Genomic DNA, 15,366 nt, shown 5'->3' on the forward strand with positions numbered 1-15,366 from the left:
TCTTAAAGAGCACTGAGCAGCCGCTATAAGCTCAGAAAATTCCCTTGAGAAAAGATCGCAGCATTGGAGATTAAATTTGAATTACATTTCACTTTTGAGACTTTTTTTTCTCCTAAAGTATTATTCTTGATTATAATATTCTTTCCTCATTTTCTTAATACTGATAATGATATTGAGCCCAATTCTCCCGATGCTAAAATTTATTCCCAGTTAGGCACTTTGAGAAGACCGTTATCTCTTGCAGAGCACTTGGGGATTCTTTAGAATATTGCGGCCAATATTATGCATTCACTGATTCAATAGGGTGTAATGTGACACAGCTGAAACTCCCTAGGAGTTCACGCAACACAAGAAGGATTTGTCTCCTGTCACCTGGATGGGATTTATAACAAAAATAATTTCCAGCACCCCTCCCACCCCACCCCAGACCTTTGCTTCCTGCAGGGCAGTTCCCTGTTACAAAGTTACAGGAAGAGTTGCCAGTATCACCTTGGGCTCAGTGTAACGGAATTACACAGTGTTACAGGATCTGAGCAATACCTTAAAGAGCTGACATAGTGGATAGAGCACGGGCCTAGGAGTCAAAAGGTCACAGGTTCTAATTTTGGATCCTCCACTCATCTGTGTGACCTTGGGCAAGTCACTTTACTTCTCTGTGCCTCAGTTACCTCTTCTGTAAAATGGGGATTAAGACTGTGAGCCCCATGTGGGACAGAGACTGTGTCCAACCCGATTTGCTTGTACTCACCCCAGCGCCTCACCCCAGCGCTTAGTACAGTGCCTGGCACATAGTAAGCGCTTAAATACCACAATTGTATTAAATATCAAAAATGCTGCTAAGTGAAATGAGAATTTGCAAGGAGTTGAAAATGTTACTAATAATACTAATATTTGGAAACAGGAAAGAGGGCTCAGGCACTCCACACCCCCAACCCTTCAGCCAACTCTCCCACTCATAAACTTATTTACACCTTCCTTACTACTCATTTATCCCTACTCATTTATTTCGACTACCCTAGTAGTAAATGTTTTTTATGTTTGTCTCCCCTATTAGAGTGTAAGTTCCTTGTGGGCAGGAAATATGTCACTTCTTTATTTTGTATGCTCAAAACGTCTAGTACAGTGCACCACACCAACTGGGTGCTAAATAAGTGCTGTTGCTGCTGCTGCTACTACTGGCTTAGTGGAAAGAGCACGGGCTTGGGAGTCAGAGGTCATGGGTTCTAATCCTGGCTCTGCCACTTGTCTGCTGTGTGACCTTGGGCAAGTCACTTAACTTCTCTGTGCCTCAGTTACCTCATCTGTAAAAATGAGGATTAAAAAATGTGAGCCCCACGTGTGACAATCTGATTACCCTGTATCTACCCCAGCGCTTAGAACAGTGCTCAGCACATAGTAAGTGCTTAACGAATACCATAATTATTATTATTATTATTACTATTACTACTATCTGACAAATAACCTACTGTAGTCCCAATACACTAATAATCCTCCTAGTGGTCCTCCTAGTTCATGCTCTTCTGAGAATGCCTAACTCATGACCTTTTCTATTTCAACTATAGACAAATAGCAAAATTGATTCATTGGAGTTGTATCTCCTTCTGCCCCCATCCATCCCTGAGTGGAGGCACTAATGAAATGACATAAAAATACTAAGATCCAGAAGGGAAAAAACAGTGGATTTAAATCATTCAGAGCCAGAATTATCAGTCCCTAAATATTTCATTGCAAATGTATTGTGGCCATCATCTTTTTTTTTTTCTCTTCCCCTGTTGACTTTCAGGAATAGTAGTAAGGTTTTCAGTGTAGGAGACAAATTGGAAAGGTTGATCCTGTTGGCTTACTTTGCATTTTTGTAATGTGGAACTGAAGAGATAATCTTCTCAGTTCTTAATTTCACTATCCTCAAATTTCAAGCCCTCAGAACTGCTCAATTTTAGTCTCTTGGGGAATGAAAATACCTGCAAGATCTCCATGGTAACCTCAAGGCAGGCCTAGTAGACCAAAGAAGCCCATATACAAGTTCTAGCATGAACAGCAAATGGGAGTTTCTCTGTAATTTGATTTATCGGGTTGCTATTAGGACCGTGGGCACACTAGCCAGGGCCCCCAAGAAAGTCAAGGCTAGGCAAATCACCACACCACATCATACCGCATGAGCACGCAGCCCTGAAGATGCTGTAGGTCCCCCACACATACCACCGTTACAGTTTTGGAGAGTGCAAATGGAACCACCTTGATCACAAATGTAGACCTAGGGGAAATGGCAGTCATGGCTACAAGATAAACTCTCAACTCTCAAGGATGAGACTCTATGAAGTATAGAGAAAGGGCTCTTATTCTGTTGTTGGAAGTTACCCCCCCCCATCAGAGCCGAGAAAAACAGTCAGGCTCCCAGACCTGCCGAGATCTGTAAGTGAAGAAGAGATGTAGTGTGTCTGTACATGGATGAGCTTTTCTTCAACATATAGAACACTGAGGAGATACCACACGATCTTAAAGATCCCATTGTCCTCGTCGTGTTCGAGAAGGATGATGAGAGTTTCAGACTGCTGTAACTATCACGACACCTAGAGAAGCAGAGAAGCAGCGTGACCTAGTGGATAGAGCCTGGGCCTGGGAGTCAGAAGGATCTGAGTTCTAATCCCGGCTCCGCCATGTGTCTGCTGTGTGGCCTTGGGCAAGTCACTTCACTTCTCTGTGCCTCAGTTCCCTCCTGTAAAATGGGGATTGAGACTGTGAACCCCATGTGGGACATGGGACTATGTCCAAATTCACTAGCTTGTATCTACCCCAGTGCCTAGTGTAGTGCCAAGCATATAGTAAACACTTAACAAATACCAATTAAAAAAAACTCATCGTTCTCCATTTTTAGTAAGATGTTAGCCAGAGTTTTTCTCAGATGGCTACAAGAATCACGTTCTCTCGGAATCATAAGGTGCCTTTAGACCACAGCATGGTAGAGGGGAAATTATTTTTGCTACTCAACACAAAAGAAGTGCAGGAACGCACTCAGAAACTATACTCGTTTTATTTGTCACCACCCAGTAGAACTGGGCTTTGGCAACTAATAAGTAAATATGGCTGCCCTGAGATGTTCACCTAGTTTCTGAGGTTACTTCATAATCCATTGGTCGATCATTTCAGAGCAAAAGGTGCTTTGATTCTTTCCCCACCACTTATAGGATAAAGCAATTGATATAATAGGTACAGTTCAATCAATCAGTGGTATTTTTTGAGCGCTTACAATGCATCGCACTGTACTAAGCATTTGGGAGGGTAAAACAGAGTTGGTAGACATGTCCCTTGTCCACAAGGTGCTTACAATCTAGTCAGGTTGACAGTAATATAAGCAAATACATTTCAGATATGTACATAAGTGCCGAGGAGCCAAGGGTGGGGTGAATATCAAGTGCTTAAAGTGATTCAACTTATTCTGGTTAGCTTGGAAGATGCAGCAAATTTTAGAAACGTTTTCTTCAGGAAAGTTTACCAAGCAACAAGTTGTGAACATTGTCAAAAGTTCTAGAGTTAGCCAACCAGGAATTGGAGTTTTTAGCACTATTATAAATTACTCCTAGAAGCCCAGATGCATGAAGACATACAATTGGTCGTGAACCACTTTGGAGAAGTAGTACGGTACTGGGGACTGATGAAACACCTGGCGAAGACCGAGGTCACATCCCAGCTTTCACAAGGAAAGCCCTACACGTATCCTAAGAGATTGACATTTCAGGTCTCTGTGAAGCCCCCTAAAATTATTTTGCTGTTTTGAACCCCTGTTGAGACAGAGATCAGAAATGAATCAAACACCTGACAATTCCAAATGAGAAAAGACTAGAGTCTCGGAAGTTTACCGTAAAAGTCCCCAAAGACTCAGGTCATTTGGTTCAAGAGAGCAAAATAATGCTAGGCACCCTCATGTAGAAATGCAATCAATCATATTTTTTGAGTATTTACTGTGTGCAGAGCACTCTACTAAGCACTTGGGAGAGTACAATATAGCAGAGTTGGTAGGCGCATTCCTTGCACACTGTGAGCTAGTCCTCTGGAGAGCATTGACTGGTTTTGACAATCCGTGATCCCAGGTTAATAAATTTAGGCCTCGAGGATTCTGTATTCTGTATAGCCACACACATAATTCTGCCCAAATGACAATAATAGTCTATAGTATTCTGGAAAAGAATCTGCCTTTCAAAGAAATGAAACAAATTAAATATAGGGATTAAAAATAGCCATGGCCTTTCCACATGATACTTTAGAGGATGAGTAAATCTTCAAACTAAGTGTATTCTTGTCATTCCGTCTTTCTTACCCAGCTATGAAGTCTTCACCTTCAAAGAAACGGTGCAATTCTATTGCCGCTTTGAAAGCCACCTCCCAAGAAATCGTGTCATCTGCTAGCCAGGAATGGAAGGATGAAAACAATGATCTCCTTACCGAAGGACAGAGTTTTAGCAGCCTAGATGAAGAAGGTAACAGTGCCATGATTATTTACACCTGGGTTTTAAAGAATCATTATATTCCTCACTGCACCGAAGACATAAAGTAAATCAGTGGCAGAGCTGGATTATATCCTAAATGACAGTGAGACCTATTCCAGTACTCAGCTCATTGAAAAACTCCTTGAACCTCATGCTCTCGACCATATAAAATTCAGGTCCCATTTAGTGTCATTTGGTGCTTTTGTCAAAGCTGTCTAAAAATTGTGATTTTTTTTTTGTGGTGTTTAAATGGTATTTGTTAAGCGCTTACTATGTGCCAGGCGCTGTACTGAGCTCTGGGGCAGATACAAGGTAATCAGGTTGGACACAGTCCGTGTCCCGTTTTACAGATGAGGTAACTGAGGCACAGAGAAGTTAAGTGACTTGCCCAAGGTCACACAGCCGACAAGCGGCAGAGCAGGGATTTAGAACCCAGGTCATTTTGGCTCCCAGTCCTGTGCTCTGTCTACCAGGCCATGCTGCTTGTTTACGCACGTGTCTGTCACCCTCTTAATCACTGTCAAATTATCTTTTTAAACTTCTAGGAGCTTTTCATATCATTTTTGAAATAGAAAATCATATCATAATCAAATTCCCATGAAACCTTTTATAAATTAATTGTACTCTCTGTTTAACCTGGTCTTCCACATTTCTGTGTTCTCAGAGCTATTTTATCCATTTTTAAAAATGCAAAAATGCATGCTTAGATTATCATTGTTATTTTGCACCTTAAAAATATGCAGTTTCTGCTTTGGGGTTATTTAATTACTGTACATTAAAAAGGATTTTTTTTATTGATTGAGATTCATTGTTAGCATTGTTCTTATTCTGACATCCGCAGCGTTGGGTTCCCAGCACCGTCCTGATCTTGTGCCAAGTACTCCATCTCTGTTTGAAGCAGCTTCCTTAGCAACTACAATTTCTTCATCCTCGCTGTATGTTGACGAACAGTGCCCACGTGATGGAGCCCTTCTTTATTCCAACAGGTATTGTTACATTTTAGTCAAACCATAAGCTTCCCTCAGTGAGGGCAAAATTACCGCTTGCCTGAATAGGTGTTGAGGACATGGAATATTGTAACCAATGTTTTGAATTGTGTATTTAAATTTGTAAAAGGATTGATTTTTTTTTTTCCACGGTTAACATCTGAAATGACTTTTAAGATTGTAAAAGTCAGAAATAGCTTCCGCCACACAGCTTAACACTGATAATCAACAAATAATCTTTCTTAAATTTGAAGCTGCTCATTATTAATATGACTTGTTTTCTGTTGGCATTATATAGTTTGATGTATTTAGGCAAATGTAAAATGTCCAAGACTGCCAGAGGAGATTATTGCCTTCGAATATGTGAGAGGAACAAGTGATTTTTAAACCATGGAAATGTAAAGCTCAATTTTCTGCAACCTTCATTTGGGACCTAAAACTGTGTTTAGCAAGCCTTAAATAGTGTGGGGTGTCATATTTTCTCATATCCCCACGGGTCCAGGTTTATGGTGGGCATCGGGAGATGCCAAGGCAACTTAAGAAGACATGATGATGATGACGAGCGGAAGGCCTTGAGAACGCCTAAACGGCCGTCCACATTTGTTCTTCATTCCCAGCCAATAATGAGAGAAATTCGCCTCAGGAGATGGGGGGATTGTTCCTATTAAAAAACACCCACCAATAAAACAAAAAACAACCACCATTAAAGCTCAGCTTTAATAGTCCCTCTTTAGGGTACTGAACAAAGAAAAAGATTTTTCAAGCTTCTGGTGTTCTGACGTTGTCCTAAAAGCTAATTTTAATGACATCTTTGAGTGAAAAAGGATTGCATTTAGATGCTGAATATAGATTATATAATTCATATGTGAGACTCTTTTACCTTTCATTGCTGATGAGTCATTTTTCTCTTGTGGAGAAATATTTTGTTATGCCACTATGATTTTATGTTATACATCTATGCTCTAAAACGGTCCATAAACAACACAACTAGCAGTTGTCATTCTGTCAACCAATTTCAGAGTCCTTAACTTTGCAGAGTATCTATTAATATGCTCTAAAGCCATTAAAAATAGAGGGCAATGTGCCTAAATGACATTTATTTGAGGTGTGAAACTCCTAACCGTAAACACTCATTTTTTAAGGCGTGGGGAACTCTTGGAAATTAATTATTAATGATTTTTTTAAAATATATTGGAACTATTTTTCTTCTGAATTTTGTAGGGAGATAAATTGATCCCAAGTATTTGAAATTTAAGTTGATCAATCGGTTGATGGTCTTTTTGGACTAAGGAAAACGTCCTTTATAGTCTCCTGCAAATGTGTATATCTTGTATAGTGGGCAAGTCACTTTACTTCTCTGTGCCTCAGTTACCTCATCTGGAAAATGGTGATTAAGACTGTGAGCCTTACTCAGGACAACCTGATTACCCTGTATCTACCCCAGCGCTGAGAACAGTGCTCTGCACATAGTAAGCGCTTAACAAATACCAACATTATTATAGTATAATATTTTAGATATGATGTCATTGTCAGACTAGTAGGGACCCCCAAGAGATTGGCGATTTGAGATGATTGAGTTTTCTTGAATGTGATATGTTGGTAAATATTTAAAACGCTCAATGTCCCAAGTGCAATGTACATAAAAATGAAACAGTAAATATCATAGGGAATCATATATACATTTTATTCTATTTTTATAACTTTTCTATATTCTATTTCTCCTCTAAAATGAGTTGACATGTCAATTTAAGTAGTATTTCAATGTAATTTCCAGTAAAACTTTTCAGAATTTAAACACTGAATATATATTTCTTCTGCCATCCTTTTTCTCCTTTGATTTTTAACCCAATTTAACAAAAGACAATAGTCCTACTTGAATTATAAGAGGAATTTTTTCTGAGACTGTGAAGCTATTGTTTACCAGACTGCTCTGTGACGATCTTGACCATTATGTTTACAGCAATCAATTAAGAGGCTAAACTAATTAGAAATATATGTGGGTCATTTAACTGTGTGGGCAAACTGGAGAGTGTGAGACCATGTGGATGAGACCACCCAAGGTGAAATGCACAACAGTTTGGGAAAAAAAAAGTTAATGAATTCCACCTATGTCTTAAAGGCACAAATGTTAATGGTCTTAAGGCAAAAAATAATGTATTTTCTGGGAAATTTAGGACATTTCATCTTGAGAATGTACAGTTGAGTTTGAGGAGATGGAGCAACTGCCGCCATTAAGATTGTTCTCTCCTTATGCCTCCTGATTGGTTTAGGAGTTTTTATGAGAAGCAGCGTGGCTGAGAAGCAGCGTGGCTCAGTGGAAAGAGCGCGGGCTTTGGAGTCAGGGTTCATGAGTTCGAATCCCAGCTCTGCCACTTGTCAGCTGTGTGACTGTGGGCAAGTCACTTAACTTCTCTGTGCCTCAGTTCCCTCATCTGTAAAATGGGGATTAAGTCTGTGAGCCCCACGTGGGACAACCTGATTCCCCTATGTCTACCCCAGCGCTTAGAACAGTGCTCGGCACATAGTAAGCGCTTAACAAATACCAACATTATTATTATTATTATGATTGCTAGCTGCTGCCTGGGGGCACCGGCAGTCTTACATAACCCTCTTGTCATTTTCCCCAGCCAACTGGCTTATCTGGACTCTTAGTAGTGTTCAAGGGCCATTGAGGATGGCATGGAGTAAGTAGGAAAAGGGGCAGAAATGGAGAATGAGTAGAAAGAGTGAAGGAAGAGGGAATAGAAAATCTTAAAAATCTCTTGGTCCATAAACTGGGATTTCTGTTGCATTCATAGCTATTTCCAACATCTGGTGGGGTCTAAGGCAGGAGAGTGTAAGTGCGATGGGGAAAATTGTTGGGTTTTTTTTTTTTTATACTGTGAGCATTTCTGGGGGTTGTAGTCACAATAACACTTGACCAGGAAATAGGTTGATTTTCCAGAACTGCATATCCCAGAAACACTTGGGACAGTGAAACCAACTGCCCCATATAATGCTGCTTGGCTGGGGCTTGAAAATGCAGAAACTGCACTAACAGCATGAGTGCTGATAGCAGCTCTGTGGCCTCCCTTTCTGGCTTCATATCTCCAACAGTCCTGATTTGGTATGCATAACTCAAGGACTGCTAATGTTAGGTGGCTCTTAATAAATTTGTGTCAGAAAGTGCAGTTTTGTCTGCAAATCTCTCTTCCTCAAACAATCACACTTTGTAGAGTGGTGGTCACTGACTATCGAAGACACCTCAATTGGGGAATTCCAATTTCCAGTGGGAATATGAGTAATGAGATGCCCAGAAAATTCTGAAGTAAATAATTTCACCTCTAGATCCAGAAACTCCTCCATCTTGAGTGGCTCATGATTTACAAGCATGGCTTGTTTTGTTGGAAGATAGAAAAAGGTGTGTTGTTGTTGTCGTCGTCGTTTTGCCTCTAGCCAGAATTCACCCAGTGCCTGGCCCCAACCCAAAACCCAAAGAATAACTCTGACTAAAATGGGCATCCAAGTCAAACAACAAAACGGTGAGCGTACAGCTCAAAGCTGTGTGGGGATAGCACTGTGTTTAGTGAGAAGCCTTTGCTAGTCATCTTGTTTTCTTTGTCCATGGTTTCTTCTTCATGATCCGGGCTTGAGAGGGTTACCAGAAGCAAGTTGTTTGATGCCTCTATGCAATTTCTTTTGAAGTGGCTTTTCAAATGATGCCTTATCTATTTCTGTCTGGGAGAAAATTGAAGAGAATTTAGGTGTTTGTCCTGTAAAGTAATTTGGATTCAGCATTAATTCACTGAGACTCTACATTTTCTGATTAATTGACAAGTGGAAGTCGACAGGTGTTCTTCATGTACTGCTCTGGGATTTTCTAATCCTCTAATATATATATGTGTTTGTGTGTGTGTATATGTGTGTGTGTGTATATGTATGGGGGAAGTCATGTATATGCAGGCAGCAGTGGCAAATTGTTGACTATTTCATTAAAGTCCCAGGAAGCTGAAAGTAGCCCAATATTCTACTCCCTGCAGATTCTCTACCCCCAAAATTACATTTTTATATGTCTTAACTTTTTCAGCTCCCAAGGCTAAGCCCATTTAATTCTGTAAAATCACTAAAGTGGGTGTATTTCTCTTTTTGCAATTTGGATGACATATTGATCTTTTAGGGGATGCATTTTCACCCTGGGAGTTCTGCTCAGAAATGCCACTTCTGAAGACCTTGTTAGCTTCAGCTTCTCTGAAATGACTCAGACATAGATTCAAACTCAGCAGGCTAAACTAGCTGAAATAGTTGAGAATTAGTGAAAATCTACCATTTACCCTGAGCAGTGGGCAGGGCACATATTATAGTCATAGTGCAAATTATTTCATGTGACATGAAAATAAAGTATTGATAAAAACCAAGCAAGAAATCAATTTCTTTCAAAGAAACATGAATTAAATATCCCATTTTCAAGAACAGAAGATATTAAGGGAATATTTGGTGCAACTGACTTGTCAATTTTTCTGAAATTTTACAGTACTTTGGTTGATGTAGAAGGAAAGTGTCCTAAAAGAGGAAAGTGCCCCAAATTCAGTTTAGCTCATGAAGAATAGACTAACTTGCCAGAGACGTATAAACGACAGAAATACAAGGAAGAAAAATGAACTGAAATTTTCCAATAAAACTCATTGATTATTACTTTCAAGTTGTATTAACTTCAGTTTACTTGCATGGATGTGTTCTTGGATATCTTCTGCATTTATTGTTCCTGATATTTATAGGAAAGGGGGAATCACATTGTATCACTAGGTCATGCTCGAAAATTAAAACCAAGAGGTGGAGCGGCATAGGGTAAGGGCTGTGGGTCTGTATGGGTATTTGTCTTCGTTGAGAATGGAAAATAGCTGAAAATTGTATTGGGCTGGTATATTTTCCAGACTGGGTTATATGTTTATTCTGCTGTAGGTGTCAAACTTAGAGACAAAAGAACATTAGAAATGCCATGATGGATCCAACTAATTGTCCATGCATCCCCAATTCTGCCTTTGACAGTGACTGCAAAAGGGTCTTGGAAGAGTAGGGTGATCCCTTGCCCACCTCATAGCTCTCCCCAAAATCAGGAATGAACATTCTAACTTTTTTCTTCTACAGTCCTTTCTTTCTTGAGCCTTCCAATCCTTCATGAACCTATTATTTTTCTCTACACAACTCTCTTGATGAGAAATTCCATTTGGTCACCCTCTAATCATATGAAGAAATGTTTCCTTTGGTTTGATTTGAACCTTTCACCTGCAGGCTTCACCACTTGTCCCCTAGTTCTGTTGTGGTGAGACTCGGTAAACAACTCTGTATTCATTCAGTCCACATCCATGGATTTTAATTGTGACTGTTCTCCCCTTTCATCTTTCCAGACTGAAGGTGTTTTGATTGCTCCAATCCTTGAGTCATTTGTAAAAGAAATGCCTCCTTATATGTAGCCCAGGGTATATTTACAGTATGCTCTCGGCAAACCACCTGTGGTTCATCCAGGTTGGCTCTCCTACTGCCTGGCTCGGGCAAGCTACCTCAACAAGCTGGTGCAGCCGAGCCAGAGGCTTCAACCTTCGCCAAGAGAGTCATAGCGTTGAGCAGGGTTTAATGATAATAATAATTGTGGTATTTGTTAAGCATTTACTATGTGCCAGGTACTGTACTAAGTGCTGGGGTGGATACAAGCATATCAGGTTGGACACGGTTCCTGTCCCACATGGGGCTCGGAGTCTCAATCCCCATTTTCCAGATGAGCTAACTAAGGCACAGAGAAGTGAAGTGACTTGCCCAAGGTCACAGAGCAGACAGGTGGCAGAGCTGGGATATGAACCCATGACCTTCTCATTCCCAGGCCTGTGCTCTCTCCACTATGCCATACTAGTCTGCATGGTGGGCAGAACTTGGGGTGTCTACTCCCCATCAACACTACAGCTCTCCCCCTGGGATCACTAGTTCTTTGATTTAGACATACCATAAATGTGTGTGTGTGTGTGTGTGTGTGTGTACACATACATATACAAATGTAATAGATATAAACATTAACATTTTGTGGTGGCTGAAAAGGAAAAAATAATAGGGGAAATTTAGTTTGACCAGGCAACTGGGCACAGCTAGATGATAGGATGTTTGTTCCCTCATTTTCAACATCTTCATAACATTTATGAAGCACTCTAATTTTTCAAGTGTAATCAGGTGTATGAAGCTGATTAGGCCCATGCACCTTTAGCTGCAGTGTTTCCAAATTGCTTCTGATTATAATTCAATTCAGAGTGTTGATTGTAATCTCTAAAGACAGTCGTGGCTTGGAGCTGCCGAACAATTCATCTCTTTCTTTCACTATTGTATCCGCAGTTCTGAATATAAAAGGTACTCATGCTTGCAGACTATAAACTTGAACTTCTGAGAACTAGACATGGGGTATATTTCCTGGAGGGCCTACACCTCTCCAACACATGATTCTGCAATTACCTGTTGATCTGAATGGTCAGGCCACAACAGAAGAAAAATCTAATTTGCTTGGGATTTTTTTTCCCCTGAGAGTGAGCTTGTCATTTGCTGTCTATAAGGTATAGCTTAACTCCCTTTGGAGAATTGTTTGCTGTTAATATTTGTCAACTGATGATGTTTATGATATATTTTGTAATTTCCAGGAGTAAAGTTCTACAGTAGTAATAACATTTATTGGGTAGCCACTTTGATTGATTCAATCTTAATAATAATGGTATTAGTTAAGTGCTTACTATGTGCCAGGCACTGTTCTAAGCGCTGGGGTGGAGACAAGCAAATTGTATTGGACACAGTAGGATAGAGAACCTCATGTGGGATAGAGACTGTGTTCAATGGTTTAATGGTATTCATTAAGCACTTACTATTGCCAGGGAGTGTTCTAAGCACTGGGGTAGATGCAGAGTAATCAGGTTGGACACAATCCCTGTCCCATGTAGGGCTCACAGCCTTAATCCCCATTTTACAGATGAGGTAACTGAGACACGGAGAAATAAAGTGACTTGTTCAAGGTCACACAGCCACAAGTGGCAGAGTCAGGATTAGAACCCAAGTCCTTCTAACTCCCAGGCCTGTGCACTATCCATGAGGCCACAGCCAGGTGAGCAGGTGGTACCCTAGCCCACTCACACCACATCCTGGGAGGCAGAGCTGAACGCAGGCTGGACCCCCCTAGCTTAAGCATCAGGATAAAAAAAAAAGCCCAATCAGGTTGCACAATCAACCCCATTTTCTACAGCCCCCCCCTCCCATGACAGCTGAGTGGCTTTACACATATGCAGAGTTATTCAAATAGACTACAGGAACCACAAGGCTCCCTAGACCACTGAGAGAACTGTCCGGTGAAACACCATGCGTGCATATGCACAGTCATTCCCAAACATTTACTGGGGCCCATTTTGGTCCAGACTCACTTCCACTTGGGCTTGGCTTTCAGTTTCAGTGACCCAGGCTAGAATTGAAGGGTAACACCCCACCCAAAGTGGGGCCAGTAGGGTCAGGCTGATCCCAGATTTCCAGCCCATGCAAGGCTCTAATGTTCATTCAATCATATTTATTGAGTGCTTACTCTGTGCAGAGCACTGCACTAAGTGCTTGGAAAGTACAGTTCAGCAACAGATAGAGACAATACCTGTATGGCAACATAGTCCCTAATTCACACTGAAATCAAACATGGTAGTGTCCTGAGATTATCAGGCACAGCAAGGAAGTCCCCAAATCACACCAGTCTAAGGCGGCACATAATTGGTAACCAGTGCCTCAGAGACTTTAGCATTAATGTGCCTGTGTAAGCAGCTGACACCGTTCGATAGTACAGGGCTTAACTTGGACATCTGACTCATTTTTACTGCCACATAAACCTTTTCATTGGTTTTGTTGCCAGGGAATGCAAACATAAACAGTAAATTACTCCATGTGCTGTTTGTGTACGTAAATGCAAGCACATAAGGAGACTGGCTAACTTTACTCTCAAACTGATTATTAAGTTCAATAAGCATTTTCTCGTTAGGGAATCTACCTGTCTTCTTGAATTCCTGAAGATATTCCAAAATGCCTTCTTCTGAACCGTCTCTGCATAATCCTGCATCCTCCGATTTAGACTGTGAGCCCCCATGTGGGACAAAGACTGTGTCCAACCTGTTGTATCTTCCCTAGTGCTTGGAACAGTTCTTGACACATAGTATGTGCTTAATAAATACCATCATTAATTAATTAATTAGGATAGTCTCAGACAGCTAAGTGTCCACAAAATTCACAAAGACAAAGGACTTTTCAATTGGTGACTCATGAACCGGATGAACTTTCTGTAAAATGGGGATTAAGACTGTGAGCTCTAGGTGGGATGGGGTCTGTGTCCAACCCAATTATCTTGTATGTAACCCAGCGCTTAGTACAGTGACTGGCATATAGTAAGCGCCTAACAAATACCACAATTATTATTGATAGCCTTTTGGTCAGGAGGAGGGTGTCATTCAACCAGATATTTAGGATTGAATCTATTTTCTCCACAGCTTTGCAATTCACCTTTAAAATGCTCATAAAGGAAAGGATTTCATGAGGACATGCAATTTCCTGCTTTCAGCTTGAGGAGATGAACTCACAATGAGGAAACCTTGTTAATCTCGTGAAGGAAACAAGCTGTAATTCCTTGAGCATATGTATTCTGAGTGCTCTCTCATAAAATGAAAACCAGCTCTGTGACTGTTGGGGGTTTAAACCGAGGCTGTCTAATCCAGTGCAGGAGTGCCACTGGGAATCCAAACTGGATGAGCGTGCTTTGGTAGCTGGGACATTTTAGGATGTGGAAGGGAAGGCAGGTGAGCAGGACACTTGTCATTTCTGATTCCATCTTCATGCTCAATCATGGTTTCACAAAAGAAAGAGACTTCATCATGTATAAATTATTCATTTCTATTTAGACCGTCAGCTTGTTATGGGCAGGGAGTATGTCTGCCAACTCTGTTGTATCATATTCTCCCAAGCACTTAGTACAGTACTCTGCACATAGTAAAAGGCTCAAAAAATGCCAGTGATGATGATGATTCTGGCATCATCCAAATCAGATTGACTCTTTGGTGGTTATCTGGAAACAAAGTTCTTGACGGCATGGGGAGAGATGAGAACAAGGCACAGTGAGTAGGTTAGGTTGAGAGAAACAAAGAGTGATAGAGAAGAGTGGATAAAGGGAGAAATAGACAGAGTGCAAGCTAAGTGCTTTAAAGCTGCTAGTCTGCTTAATGCCAAGAGGAATGTGCAGCCATTGGAGGTTTTTGAGGAGTGGGGAACGGGTACAGAAAGACATTTTAGAAAACAGATCCAGGCAGCGGAGAAAATCAGTCAATCAATCGAGTACGGATTGGAGACAGAGACCGAAGGCAGGGAGATCAGCGAGGGGTCCAACGCAGTAGTCGAGCGGGGATATGACTAATTCCTGGACCGACGTGATGGTCGTTTGTGTGGGTAGGAAGTGATGGATTTTGGAAATGTTATGGAGGAGGAATTGACAGGAAGATCGAAGCGGAGATTACAGGAGGGGAGAGAGGCTTCTTGGACAGAAAAAGGGAGGTAGAGAAAGGACACATATAGAAAGAAAGAGAAAGGAAGCAGAAATGGGGCAGAAAGGAAAAAAAGCATAAAAGAAATGAAAACAAAATCTCATCAAAAGCTAAAACCAGACTAGAAGCTCCAGGCAATATAGTTGGGAAAACAGGAAGAAAAAAAAACCCAGAAAAAGAAAAAGAGCCAGGATCAGAGTAAATACTAAGAGAGTTGAAAAAGGTTCAGGTATTTCAGGCTGAAAGAGGAGGAAGCATGAACACTATTGCAGGGTGCTAACTGTGCATGTAAGGCTGCATGTGCCGTTTTTCCAATGGGTTGCTGGAACTTCA

The 15,366-nt window shown here is 40.9% G+C and overlaps 1 protein-coding gene across 3 annotated transcripts in view; it reads left to right on the forward strand.

The window, feature by feature from the left end:
* The window catches only part of PIP5K1B (phosphatidylinositol-4-phosphate 5-kinase type 1 beta), a 242,653-nt gene that overhangs the window by 186,831 nt on the left and 40,456 nt on the right, over window positions 1–15,366 (forward strand). For all 3 annotated transcript variants that reach the window (XM_029056073.2, XM_029056070.2, XM_029056072.2), the window contains 2 exons: window positions 4,320–4,475; window positions 5,326–5,470. In XM_029056073.2, coding sequence (XP_028911906.1) covers window positions 4,320–4,475; window positions 5,326–5,470 — 301 coding nt within the window. The remainder of the gene's footprint in view (window positions 1–4,319; window positions 4,476–5,325; window positions 5,471–15,366) is intronic.

The sequence above is a fragment of the Ornithorhynchus anatinus genome, chromosome X5 (assembly GCF_004115215.2).
Source record: "Ornithorhynchus anatinus isolate Pmale09 chromosome X5, mOrnAna1.pri.v4, whole genome shotgun sequence".
NCBI lineage: Eukaryota > Metazoa > Chordata > Mammalia > Monotremata > Ornithorhynchidae > Ornithorhynchus > Ornithorhynchus anatinus.